Source organism: Lycorma delicatula, chromosome 2 (genome assembly GCF_047948215.1).
Source record: "Lycorma delicatula isolate Av1 chromosome 2, ASM4794821v1, whole genome shotgun sequence".
NCBI classification, from domain to species: Eukaryota; Metazoa; Arthropoda; class Insecta; order Hemiptera; family Fulgoridae; genus Lycorma; species Lycorma delicatula.
The window spans coordinates 152288711-152303894 of record NC_134456.1 but is presented as its reverse complement, the minus strand read 5'-3'; the positions used below and the strand labels follow the sequence as shown (position 1 = coordinate 152303894).

The 15184-nt window shown below is 26.5% G+C and overlaps 1 protein-coding gene across 1 annotated transcript in view; it reads right to left on the bottom strand.

Moving 5' to 3' along the window:
* Positions 1 to 605: 605 nt before the first annotated feature.
* Positions 606 to 15184, bottom strand: part of LOC142319322 (uncharacterized) — a 59953-nt gene continuing 45374 nt past the window's right edge. The window contains exons 12-14 of the mRNA XM_075356482.1: positions 12740 to 13023; positions 7852 to 7998; positions 606 to 5028 (exon numbers count right to left, since the gene is read on the bottom strand). Of these exons, the coding sequence (XP_075212597.1) occupies positions 4694 to 5028; positions 7852 to 7998; positions 12740 to 13023 (766 nt within the window). The 3' untranslated portion in view covers positions 606 to 4693. The remainder of the gene's footprint in view (positions 5029 to 7851; positions 7999 to 12739; positions 13024 to 15184) is intronic.

Here is a 15184-nt window from a genome sequence, read left to right as displayed (position 1 = left end):
AAAAATAAAGGGGTGAAATAATTTATATACTGGACTAAATGTGTAACTAATTGTGATATGTTATTTAAAGTTGAAATTTCCCAGCTTTGCCAGGGGAGTTATGCAAACCTAGCTTTTTTTTAATATTTTAATTTAATTTTAATAATGTAAAAACTGACTGAACATACGATATTGAAATGTTCTATGGTGTCAACAATGTAATCAAGTAAATTTTTTTGAGTATAAAATACAAGGGGTGAAATAATTTATATACTGGACGAATGTGTATCTAAAAGTGATTTGTTATTTAAAGTTGAAATTTCCCAGCTTTGCCAGGAGAGTTATGCAAGCCTAGCTTTTTTTTTAATATTTTAACTTTATTTTAGTATGTAAAAAACTGATTGAACTCTAATGATATTTAATATTTTAACATTCTAGGCAGAAACCTGGCATTTTTTGCTCTTGCAATGGTTTCCATTTAAAATTTTTTTTTTTTATTTTAGCCTCAACTGTTATGGTCATTAGCAAAGACAGAAAATGTTAACATATGATAAAGAAAGGTTTTACTAGATTATATATTAGAGCATTATACATGTATATTCTTCCAATAAATCACATTATTTATGAGAAAAAAATTTATTCACATTGTCATTCTATCATTATATTTTACAATAATTATGGTATCACAACACATATACAAATAAACTCTAATTATGAATTAATCACATTATTTATGAAAAAATAAAATTATCTATGTTATAAAAACAAAGTAAGAAATTAAACTTTATAAAAGTTTTTGGAAAATTATGGTAGTAAAGTACATGCACTCACTTGCATGCACAGATTATTCCTAATGCATATAGTATTTACAGAACACTAATTTATTCATTAGTCTCTCATTAAGATTTAAAAAATTTCTTGAGTTCTGAACTAGTAATATAATTGATGATCACTGTACTTTTAGTAGTAAAATTATGAAAAAGCATTTCATACAAATTTATTGTAAGACAGACACCCAAATTATATAAATTTATAATGTATTGATTCTCAAGTTATAAAATAAACATTGGTTAATATTGTCAAAAAGTTCTTAATCCTACAAAATCTCAACTTGTAAATAAAAAAACAAATAGTTTTACAAAGATCATTATTTAATACCTTTAAGAAAGAATAGTGTAAACTATATGTAGAAAATTAAATATGGTAAATTATCCCTTTTGTTTTTTTGTGTTCTCATAACTTGGCAGAATACTTCAGCTACAATTTTTACACTTCTGTAACCAATTTAAAAAATTGTTTCACCAGTTTATTTAAAATATAATTAAAAGGTTTTTATTTGCAGAAACAACACTATTCTGTCTAATGAATTTTTAAATAATATTAATAAAAGATTTTAAAAAACCTAATTTTTCTATATTATGTTGAATGTGGACATAGATATGTGCTTAAAATAATTTTCAATAATGTCTTCAGAATTTTGAGTTAGTTTGTTATAATTCTTTATATTTTATGTATTGCCTTAACATTTTATCTGTTTTTATTTTAAATAATTAATTGTACTAAAATTACAACTACTTTTTGTAGTTTATATTTCTATTTATTATTACAAATGTATTATTATTACCGATCAGAATAAAAAAAAGATTTCTTTGTTTGTGACCCTCAATATGTTTCTTCATATTGTTTCTTTACCTTCAATTAATTACTGCATATGTGTAGGACATTTCAACTCTGTGTTTTTTTTTTTTTTTTTTTGCAATTATGCACTCGCTGGTCCCAATTCATAATTGGGCATAACATAAGAGATTAGTCTTTTTCTCCAAAGAAGTCGCAGAATATTAATGTAGTGTCATTTACTTTTTGTATATTTACTATTTTGTTGGGCTTACAGTTTCCTTAATTATGTTGAAATCATGAAATAAAAACTATCACAACCTTGTAGTAACTTACAACTGTAATTGTCCTTACAAAAAAAGAAATCATATAAATTCCAAACTTCTTTAAATTAAAATTATGTTATCGTAATTATGCTGTTTAATGCTTGTATTAATTCCTTTTCCCTCCATCAGACAGTTTTAATGTTTTAAACCTCTCAAAAATATAACCCCACATTTAGTCAATCTAATTTGAAAATGATTCATGGTGGTTTAAAAACGGCTCTAACAAAATTATAAATCATTATTTTGTTTAAGAAAGTTTTATTCTAAACTTTCTTTCTAAATATTTTTACTGTTTAGTTCTTCCTTCTTTTATTTATATTTTTACTGACTTATTGTCATTTATTCTCTTCCTTATTTATTTTCTAAACATTCATTTTTATATCATGTTCTACCATAAGTTCTTATGGTTTTGAAATCTTCTATTGAGTATCCTGAGCCTCATTTTGGAAAAACATGTATGTCTGTGAAACTTATACAGTTATTTTCCTTTCTTCATCTGTTGATTCTAGAATATTTTTAAACATACATATTAAACAATATTGGAACAGGCAACATCATTGCTTGGCTAATCTTCATAGTTGTACAAACTATTCAATTTATACATATTTATTTTAATAATTCTTTTCTGATCAGGTATAATGCTTTAATTAATCTTTATTAGTGTTAAATCATTTATGTTACTAAATTTCTTTCAGTTTGTTATTTTTATAATTAAAATTTCTTTCAGTTTTGTTACTTTTTATAATTAAAATTAAACTTTTTAGTACAAGTAGTTTCTATAAATTAATTACAAAAAAAAAAGTTGTAAAACCAAATATGAACATCTACCAAGTAATTTTATGAGTTTTTTCAAGTATTATGGACATTAGTGAGAAAATCATTATACAATAATATTTATTTTGAATAGACTGTTAAATAATAAATAATGCGTTTTTCATTCTTTTTTCATAATAATGATGAAAAGTTTTTCAATCTTAAAAGTTTTTTAAATAATCTTTTTGGCAAGAATTCTATTTTTTCTGCTTCTGGAATAATTTAATTTGTAAGATTTCAGCTCTTTTCATGTTAATATTTTCTTAATATAGTTAAAAGTAACAAACCATTGTGATCTGTGGCTTTCATGTAGAAGGTTTTGCGTTGAAATTCCTGTTAATATGCATGTTAACAAAATTAATTTCTCAGCATAAAAAAATATATAGTGACATAGTTAAATAGATATAATTAAGGTATAAGTAAATTTAAAGGTTTTTTTTTTAATTTGGTAGCAATGGGCATTATTGAGAAGGTCCTAATTAAAATCCCAGTCAGCTTTGATGTTTTTCATTCACTATAGAATTTTCACATTATATGTTCCTATGCATGGTAAATTAATCTTCTGAAAGAAAAAATTCTCAAGTACAGCAAATTAAAATCTGTTTTTGTCAATGGTAGTCAATAATAATAATAATATTAATTTTAAAATGTACATTTTTTAATAGATCAAATTTTTCCAATAAAATGCTTTATTTTGCTTGATGAATTAATTTACCACATAATTTCAAAGCTTGTGCATGGGAATATGGAAATAGGAATTTTGTAGCGTAAGAAAAACCTAACTGGAATTCGAACCTGGAACCTCTGAATGAAAAGCCTAGACACTACCACTTCGCTTTGGAGATCGACATTTAATAACTTAGTTCAAAGGTTTTAATTTATATTGCGACCATTTTTGGTTACTGGTGCTACTGTTCTCACCTTGGCATCAGCTATGTTACTGTTGGTAAATAGCAGTAACATAGCTGGGGTTAGTATATTGTTATTTTATTACCATCTCATTGGCACAAACCACATTAATAACCCCTATTATATATATATATATATACAAAAAACAATTTTATCATTATACACTTAAAAAGTAAACATAAAAAATATATTAACAGTGTTGTACTAACAAAAAGCATGATTCAAATCGAATAACTTTTTGACCACACTTCAAACACAAGTACGTCTAATTTTAAAAACTGCCAATAGTAAAATCAGCTGATGCCAGGGTGAGAACAGTGCACTAATCACTGAAGGTGGGCAGAAAGACAAGTTAAAGATTTAAAAATATTATTGCTATTAAAAATGTTTTAATATAAACTTTGGTTTGGTGTTACATATTTAAATTATTATAAAAATTAAAAATTGATTTATGCAAAATTGTGATATTTTACTCTCTTTCAATTTATGCCAGTATTATGATCTAAAATCAAAAGATGGTTATTTCTTTATACAGCTTTATACCCTTTAATTTTAATACAAAAGCACATACAAAATGAGTTCTAATTGATCAAAATTATTTAATGAATTTATGATTTAAATTTATCAACAATGAAGTGGAAAAAGCAGACTGACACTTTTAAGATACTATTTAAAACATTAACTTTTCAAAATGTTATTATTTAACTTTTTTCCTCTAACTGTGACAACTTTATAAGGATAAACATTGACTGTTTAGCTTTACTGGGGTTTAGCCCCCTGACAATGAGCATATCTTAAATAATTTGTTGAGTTTAGTAGGACAGAATGCTGATATAAATAAAATAATTATTTGTTCTAGTTAGCTCTAAAATCCTGTTAAATCTGATAATATATTCATTTAAGTTATATATCATGTAGTCATTCTTTGTTATAAATGATATATTAACTTGTTCTCTGTTTGAAAAGTACTGTTATGATATGTGAAACATATAAATTCTTACAATAAAAATAAAGAGTTCATTTAATGATATATTAATATAAGTATAATGATATTAATATAATAAGTATTTTTCTTGCTGAGGTGACTGTCTACTTTTATAATGAGGTGACTGTCTACTTTTATAATGAGGCGACTGTCTACTTTTATAATAGCTGTTGCCTCCCCAATTTGGCCAACTTTGTCTATTAAAACTTAACGGTTGAGAACATATTTCAGAATCTGTGTTTAAATTTGTACAATTACAGTTCAAGTGAATTCTGTATATGATTAACTGTCCTCTATTAATTCTGAGGATATTATCTTCAATATTATTATTTATTAAACCTCTTTCATTGATACATTCTTCTGCTAATGTTTCACGAAGTTCTTCTGTATCTTGAAATTTTGCTGAAAAAAAAATCAGATTTGCAATAATTAATTAATCTGTTTTGAAATATGTTAGAAATTTAATTAAAAAAATTATAATTCAACATTTATAACTGTGGGTAAGTGTACTTGAAGTCTCTATCAGATTTAATAACTAGTGCAATCATTTCAGTTTAATTTTGTAGATTGCCATATTTATAAGTATGATTTTTGAAAATAAAAGATTACTGACAATTTTATTTTTGAAAAATCTCTATAAGAGATCATTAATTTTAAAATTAGTCATTTAATATATAATTTCAAAATAAAACCATCTAATAAGAGACAGTAAATAAGATTTTAAAACTCATAAGTGAAATTTATCTACAGTTTTATGATAACAAAAAATGTAATATAATATTCAGAAGAAATAAATAAATGAGATTAATGTATTCTTTTGAAATTGATGTAGGTGGGGAAGTCAGTGAAAAAGATTAGGTCTGTCTTGTAAATAACTATATATATTAACTGAAATTTGATAAACAAATACATAGTTTTTATAATATTGTCAGATCTGATAAAGTACTAAAACTTCACATTAACTTAGGCGAATGGCTTGACTTACATTAGTTTGAAAATCTTAATTTGATTTTATTATTAATTAAAAAGCAGGTGAAAAATTGTGAAATTTTATCAACGCTGTCCGTTATGTTCAACAAATTTTTAAATTGAAACAGTGTAATAAAATTAACCTGTTAAGCACATTTATTTAATTTTCAATAAAAATTTTAAATATTACATTATTATTTGGCTTTTACAAATGCAAAAATCAAACAATATTTAGTCCAATATTAAAAATTGAGAATATTATTATTAATAATAATGAAAATAGTGTGATTTGATTATTGGTTTGGCTGACTGATACAGGAAGTAGATTTGATCACAACTGCAAAAGTTCAAAATATTCAGTAAAAAATTTGGCTCCAATTTTTTTGACCCCTTGATCAAATATGTTGTTACCTCAAAAATTATGCAGTATTAAAGTACAGTTCAGAAAAAAATTAAATTTTCTTAATAAAAAATTTTGGGTTCCAGTCGATCCCCTTGACCTAATGATGATTTTATCATCCAAAGTTATTTTGTAGAGTATAATTGCAAAAAAAAATCAAAACTTTTAGTAAAAATATTTGGGTCCAATTTTATCTCCTTGCTCAACAACTACCTCCTATAACATTTTTAATAACAGTCAAAAATTGAAAAACAATTAAAGTATCAGAAATTATAAAAAAGTTTTAATAGATTTTAAATTTCCAAGTCATGTTCATGGGATCCCCTTTTTAAAAGAATTCCCAAGTTGTCTACACCAAATACCAAATAGAGGTGGATTTTTAGTCTTGAAATTAAAATTTAAAAAATTGATTTTAAGTACAGGTCCCATTCAGCTCTCTTGTTTTTTGGAGTTCAAAAATGTAATTATTGGAGTAATGTTTACTTCAATAAGTCAGTTCAGTTTGATGCAGTGTTATTCAATAAGGCTAAAAAATGATTGTTTATTAAAAAAATGTAGTAATATGATGCACCATTATCTAATGGGGTCTCAAAAATCGGGATAAAGCTGATACATGTAGGCAAATATTTTTACTAAATTTTAGCTTTTTTTTTACAATGGGTTTTTGAGATAGGAGGTAAAAATTGTTTAGAAATAATAATGACCCTCACCACTAAATATGATTAACTTAAAATTTTATACTAAAGCACAATTTTCTATGACTCCTGTGCAAAAAGTCAAAAATTAAAAATGGCAAAATCTATCTCTCCCATTATTAATTTTATCCAAATTTATTACCTGTATTTAAAAAATAGTTTGAAGAATTTATATTGAGGAGATACTAATTAAAATACAGGCTAAATTAAAATACTAACTAACATACGTACATATATCTTCAAGAAATTTCTATACATTTTTTGTGCTTTTTTTTGTAAGATCTCAAAACACTGACCCCACATGTTCTGATTTCCACATGCTAATGGTACTCTTTTTTAGTTTCTTCAGTGACAGATTAAGTATTTAGTTTGTAAGTATCTACTGTTCAGGTCAAATAAAAATGTAAATTAATTAAATTAGTTTTATTTTTATTTGATTTTGTATATAAAAATTAAAGAAATCATTCAGTATATTTAGAACCGATGGTAAGCTTTGTTTTATGTCATTATCGCACATTTCATGATTACCCCAAGAAAATAACAACCAAAGTAATGATTTCCACAGTTAAAATCTACCTTATTTTAATATTTGCAGATGTTTCACCTTGCAGTTTGTATTATGTCTTATAAAGATTAATTATCAAATACAAAATGGATAAAAAAAAATTATTGAACTGAAAAAAGACATTTAAATCCCAGTATTCCTGTATTGAATTCCCCAAACAAAACTACTACTTCTAACTGACCATTTAAAGTCTCTTAATATACATGCCAAAACTGATTATTATTTAACACACTGTTTCACAACTGTCATATAACAAACAAGGAAAATAAAAATTTAAGTGAGTAAATCAGTTATTTATACTGTGCTGTTTATTATAAGCTATAGTTTTAGTGAGACATGCTTTATATTTCATGAAGATTTAAAATACTAATATAGGTTTATTACAAAGAACTTGCTGTTAGCGAAGCATACCATTCATGTAGACATGAATGGCTAGTTTTGATCTTTCTACGCACTATCAAGACACAGTGTTCAGTGTTCTGATAATAGCTAATTATATTCAGTTTTCCTTCTGTATGTTATTTTTATCAGTATACTTTTTATTTTATTTACATTTATATATTTGTAAAGTAAATTAATTGTTACGGTTTTACTACCTGTTTCAGATGTTTTCAGTTTTGTATTGATACACTGTAAATCAGCTGGAGTCAAAAGTATCATATTACGTTCTGAAGCTGGTACCCAATGTGTGGCAAATATAATATCAATTCCATTCATGTTATTTGTGCTTGGAGCCAGTGATGCTAAAAAAAATAAAAAACTAAAAAGAAGAAAATCGATGTAGTATTTATTTATGTTCTATCAATTTAGAAAGATACCAACACCATACATCACATATTACTTACACTTGTAATGACTGCTCAACTAATGGCACTGGCATTGGCTTCATTATTTTTTATACATTTTGTTTCCACAATGTAAATTTATGAATCATCACATTTGTATTTATCTTTTTTTTATAACAGCATCTTAAAATGCATTTTTAAAGTTTGAATTTTGGTATCGTACATTCTTCAGTTTCAACCTCTGGGAGTTAACTATTGTTCTGTTTGATATGAAGATCTTTGTTTTCATGATGTGTTCGAAGAGTAGTGTAAATCAAATTACAGTTGTTCATTTGAATGTTGTTTTTGTGTTAGTATATTATGATTTTGTTGATTTTGACTGTTCAAAGTAAATAATTTCCTGATGCTGTAAACAGAGTGCAAATTTTCATGAAGTAATTAATGCATTTAAGGATTACTTTCTACCTTTAAATTCATTTTCAATAAGTAATTCATTTAAACAAATCAAACATATGAATAAATGTTTAAAATAAATATGTTGAAATGAATGCAACATTCATTTTAAACAATCAGTACTAGATCTAGTGGTTTAACACTCTCACACTCCATTACAAAAAAAATTCATTTTGCTGGCATCGTAAAGTTCTGTTACTCTCACTATAAAATAAAGTTTGCTGTAGTTGATTTAACCATTATTTTATAATGCATTTTCAGTTAATACATATTTATAATAACCATTGTTATGATGTTATTAGATGCAATATTAATAAAGAAACAACTGATTAAAAAAATAAAAGTGCCAATGTAACAGCCTCCTTTGCAGTTCCTTTCAGTCTGCTTTCATTAAAAAATTTTTTTTTAATGTAATATTGTTTCATTCAGTAACTTAATTTCAGTTTCATTTGTAAAATGTAAATGAAAAAAAAATATTCTTCTCTTCCTTGTAGATTGTGTCTGTAAAATAATGATGGGATTGCAAACAATTTTAGTTTTGAAACAGAAACATGATGTACAAATTAAAATGAAGAGAAGTACTCCAAGAATCTTACTTGTTCAGTAGATTTCAATATGCACTTCTTTAGTTACTCTGCAGACATCAAGATGATGTTCAACTTCTTCCCAAATATGACAGAAAACATCCAGTGTAGTAGAGAAAATAGCCATTAGTCATTTATTCTTTTAAATCCAAATGTGGTATTTGATCAGAGAACACTTATGTACATAATCTCACTAATTACTGCAGTGTGAAAATTAATCCGTACACAGATGCAATTTAATAAAAAGTAATTTTATTAAGAAAAAAAAATCATTCTGTGCAATTTGTGAATATCTAGTAATTAATATGTCCTCCTTTATTCTTAATCTTCTCATGTACATGATTTGGCATCAATTCAACAAGGGTACTACATATTTTTTCAATTGTTGGAACCCTCTGTTGCCTTGTGGGAATTTATTTTGCAGTTGTCTCAACCCTTTCCGAGCATTCCGATCATTCAGAGCATTGGGATTTATACACACCCAATGCTTATGTATATATATATATATATACACATATTCCATATGTTAGAAAAGTATCAGATAAAAAAACATCAATGGTTCATATCCAAAAATCAGTTAAACATCTACTGGAGTAATGAACTAGGGCCTTAAAATGTGAAACAGCCCTAAAACTTTCTTTGTGGATGTTTAACTGATCTTTGGACATGAAACACTGATGTTTTTTTATCTGATACTTCTCTAACATATGGAATCCTGTGCACCTGAACATAAAAATGTGACTTGTTGAAAAACATAACATTTTTCCAGTCTTCTTTGGTCCAGTTAGCATGTACTTTGGCCACAATAGTCTTTTTTTGCACGTTGATGGTGATAAAAAGCTACTTTTTAGCTGGCCAATGAGCTTTCTATCCATCTGAAACAAGTCGGCATCTAACAGTTGTCATGTGTAAACTGTTTCACTGACTGCTAATTCTCGATTTAAGTCCACAGCAGATAATTTTAGATCAAGTTTACTCTTTTTCAACAATAACTGAACCTGTGCTGGAGTGGTTCTTCTTTTACAGCCATTACTTTGAGGTGAAAGGGAGCCAGTTTCTTTAAATTGTTTTAAAGTAGCAATCACTATCCTTAGTCCATCACCACACTCTGAAGCTATTTGTCAATGTGTCATACTGTTATGCTCAGAAAGAGAAGAAATTTTTGAATGCTTTCTTGGAGTTGTGTCCATTATTCATACATCTGTGTGTCATATTCAAGACACACAGAACAAAAAATATAAAAATATTATTTTGTAATAAAAAATGAAATAAACTTTCTCAAAACACTATTTTTAAGATAAAAACTGCTAAATAACCAAAGAACAATAACCTCACATTACACAGACAACTTAAAGAATATGTGTGTGATCAAGAAGTGTAGCTGCATCATAGTAATAAACAAAAAAATTCCTGTTGATTAATTTGCACGCTACTTTAAAATCAAATAGAGGTAAGATTTGAAAGTCAGATCTAATGGTGGTCAGCTATCCACCCTTTGTTTCCAGCAAATAGCTAAAGAAATGTTTTGTTTAGATAATCAAATGTGACAGTGTGAAAGGGTCTGTCCAACTGGATATGAAATTCTCCAGTATTTAGGGGGTACTAATTGCTCTTCTAATGTATCCAGGAAGTTATTTCCATTATAGTTTTTCAGCAAAAAAGGAAGGGACTGATCACACTCTCATTTGTTTGCATATTGTATGAGTACATTAGCTTTTGAACTATCATGTTAGTGTTCAATAATGATGCTATATGGACGTTTAGTAATCCCTATTCAAATATATACCAATGTACTTTCCCAAAACATGAAATATAACTTGATCACTGAGCATAAACTCTTTTACAAACTTCTCTTCATGATTTAACCTAACCAGAATGTCTATAGAGAATTCAAATCGTTTAATTTTGTCCTAAGAAAAAATTTTATGTAACACCTGAATTTTATAACAGGTAGACTGTAGTTGTTATTTTTAAATGCTGTGAACAATTGTTTTAGGAATACCCTATTCTAGATAACACTTCCACACTGGTTTTCTTGGGCTATGCAAGTATCATTGTTTGCACAATTTCAATAATCTTATTAGTCAGTGATGGTTATCCTGCTTGTTTCACTGAGATGTCATTCCATCAGTAAACATTATTTTTTGCGAGGTGGTGTTCATTGAATATACGGTTATATTCACACCTAAATATAACTGACTCAAACTTGTGTAACAAAATACATTGAACCTTCCTTTTTTTGTGTTTTACTCATGATGACAAATGAACTTCATGAAACTGACTTGTAATACAGCCCTTGTCATGATATAAGGACTTGTTTACATATTTAAATCTTGGAGAGTTTTAGTTTTACTTCAAGTCTGTTTCATACTTTGTTTCAAATCTATGACTGAAACCCCATCAGTGTATTATGGACATATTGTATTAAGTATTTCTCACTAAAGAATATACTTTGCATTTCTTTGGTGGTAGTATTAAGATTTAATTTTAATAAAGTAGTAGCATCTTTTTAGATCTTCATTAATACTCTTGCTCTGTGCATATAAGAATGCAATATTATTGGATTGTAATCAGATTTTGATACATGATAAATACATAACAAATTAGACAAAAAAGCTATTATTCAGGTTAGGCTTAGCACTTTTTATTTGCTATGAAATTCATCAACAATCAAAAAACTGTGTAAATGGTTGTCAGCCTGTTATTTCTGGAGTAAATAAATAAATGTAATGGTACATCATTGATATTATTTTTATCAATAAATTTGACAATTTTCTTGCATTATTTGTCATATTTTATATAGATGATTTCATGAAAAACAACATTTGATAGATTAGTAAATTTAAAAAATGAAGGATGAATATTTTAAAATTAATATCTTGTCAAATAATTATTTCAATCCTATGTAGGAGAATATTTGTTAAGATTTATGTTTTGTTAACACTGCGAGTAATGTTGTTATCATATAAATTTGTACACTTCATTATAACAGATTCCTAGCTATTAGTCATTGAAATCATACTGTTTAAGATAGACTCTTACCCTGTAAAAAAATGTTCCCTTAACTATAGTAAAGAAAGGCCATAATAACAATCTGATTTCTAAGAAAATCTGATAACAAAAGTTTATCAAATTTACACGATATATAAATTATCTTTAATGCAACAGTTTTGAACAAATTCCCTAGTTTTCTACTGTCATTTTTTGAAATTATAACATTTTGTAGAGAAAATTTACTTTTCAACTAACTATTCAATAACAATGTGTTAATAAGTCAAAGTTTTAAATTAGTGTAACTTAGAAAGAATAAATAATGTAGTCATGAAGCAAGGGCACTAAACTGGAACAAAAATTTCACGATTTTACTTTATAGTTTCTGCTATACATACTAGTAACATCAGGAGTAACACTTGCAATTACTTTTGTATTCCATGTTAAATGGTAGATGACATTGATGGATATTGCGCACATATTTTGCTTTACAAAATTGAAAGTCTACAAAAATAAAAACAGGACACTATGGAGCCCATTGCTTCCGATCCATCATCAAGAAAATGTTTTATTGAGGAAATCATAAACACAGTTTTCCTAGTGCGAAAGAGGACCTTCCTATTGTATAGTATTTTACTTAGTATGCAATATTTATTATGATTTTAACTCACCTGCAGCTGTGACTCTTGGAATTGATAATTTTTTATTCTTATCAGTAATCATCCTTTTTTTTAAGTTATGAAAAATTGTTCGCTTTATCTTTTCACCAGTTTTTATTTGTTTTGTACTATCTTGTTCATGTAATTTATCATTCATCTCTTGCATGCTTTCTCTCTCATCACGGTCTCTATCAGAAACTGGTGGGTTTCTTAAGATATCATCGTTCTCCTCATTGTATGTGTCATACATATCCTGCCCCATTTCGCCAATATTTTTAAATAGTGAAGGTAACAATCTGTATAAAAACTCCAATTTAAAACAAATAAACATTAAGGTTTTTTAAGTATTTTTTAATCTTTTTGATTATAAAGTATAGTCTAACAACGGAATTTTTAAAATGTAAAATAAAATATGTTAATTTTACAACAAAATGTTTATTGTTAATAATTGTAAATCACTGTCATATTTTATTCCATTTACACTCAAGTTTTAAATAATACATTATTACTAATAATAGTAATTACTCTCTAAAATGTTAGTTCCAGAATCCACCTGGACTGCTATGTTAGAGACAAAATGTCTTATTTTCAAATCATCATTATTTATATATTCTTTATAGTCAAGAATTGTGTTGTTTAGAAGGAAACAAGTTTTGTGACACAGTTCAACAAAGTTGAAGCGACTTATTGAGTAACCATACTCTATCATTTTACACTACCAATGTTTGTAAAAACAGTATTAAAAAAAGAATCTGTAACTGACTGTTTGTGTCTTATGTTTAATTGATTTGATAAATTTGCCATTACTTTAATATTGGCTAGAATAAAGTTCAAATTTTTAACTGATAAAACTTTAATAAATTTTTTATTTTATAAAACATAAATTACTCCTATGATGTACAAGGCACATCAAAATAAACATGTAATACCACTCTAGAACATCTTAACAGAAATTATGAACTGACTGATAAATATCATTACTATTCGAGATTAGAATTAAAAATTAAAATTGATTTTTTTTTAAGAATATTAAAAATTAATAACTCATTATCAAATAATATGAAAATTATCTCTTCTTGGACTTCTTTACAGAGGTAATTATGCATATTCATTATCACATGAGTTAATGTTGATACTATGATAAAAATCATTGGTAGAATGCCATTAGTTATTAGTGGCATTAGAATCTACTAGTTTTTTAGCACGTAATTCAAACGAAAAACAAACCCCCTTTTCCCACATTAAAATTAATTCATTAATGATTTAAAAATGCAAACACATTTTGTCATGCTGATCTGAGCTTATTATCTAATTTATCCTCTTTTATTTTGAAGTATTTAAACAAACTGTTAAGTTTGTCATAATTTTAAAATATTTACATTATTATGCTTATGCGCATTCCCACTAGAAGTGCAATATCATACATTGGGTTCCCTAAAAAAAATTACAAAAAATTTTCAAGATACAAAAGTGGGCTGACTGATCATTGTTTGGTGCTTATAAATACGAATCATGTAAATCAATATTTAAAAAGCTGGGAATAAATTGAATAGTTTCCTGGATATGCCAGTCAAATTATGCAATTCATTTTTGGATAAGTTAAGTTTTGCATTATTTCAATTCAATGAATTGAATATACATTTAAATCCATTTTGATTATTTTTAATTTTTGAAGCCAAATTGCACTACAAAATAAATTAGAATCACAATTTCAAAAAATATTTTTTTGACTTTTTGAAAATTTGGGGGCTCATACAACCATTAGGGAGCTTTTTTAATGATTGAAATATTCACTAAAACTGATTTTAAGTAAATTAAAATCAAAATTAAAAAAAAAAAATATTTGATTTTTGTAAAAATTTGGTCTCTCCTACCCGGGAAAGGTAGGGAAAGAAGTTACTTCGGTGATTTTACTGTTCAACAAAATACATTTTGAGCACTAAAAATTTGAAATTGCTTTGAATATATCGATAAAAATTATTTCCAATTTTTCTAAATCTATTTTTTTTGTTAAATTCTTTTTTTTAATGTTAGACATTAAATTTAGTAAATACTCCTATATGTAAATGACATATTTTTCACCTTGAAACCACAATACCTCCCAAGCCATACATGAAGAAACAAATCAAACATTTTAAATGAAAAGTTTAAGGCTAAGATTAATTTTAAGAGCATTGAAAATAAAACGTTTGATCTAAAACACTTTAGGTTACAACCCTAACCAAAATGACGCTCCTTACTGTCTTTCACAGCTAGTTTCAAAAGAAGCCTACTTAAATAACTTCTGCACAGTAACATACTAAAAAAATTAAAATTTAGCAATTGCTTCTACTCAAAACAATCTATATTCTACATGAAACTTGGGATGTACTATAGGCCAATTTTGAAACTGGTAAAAATATTAAATGGCTGCCATTTTGGTTTGGGTTGTAGCCAAAGTTTTTAGATCAAAATGTT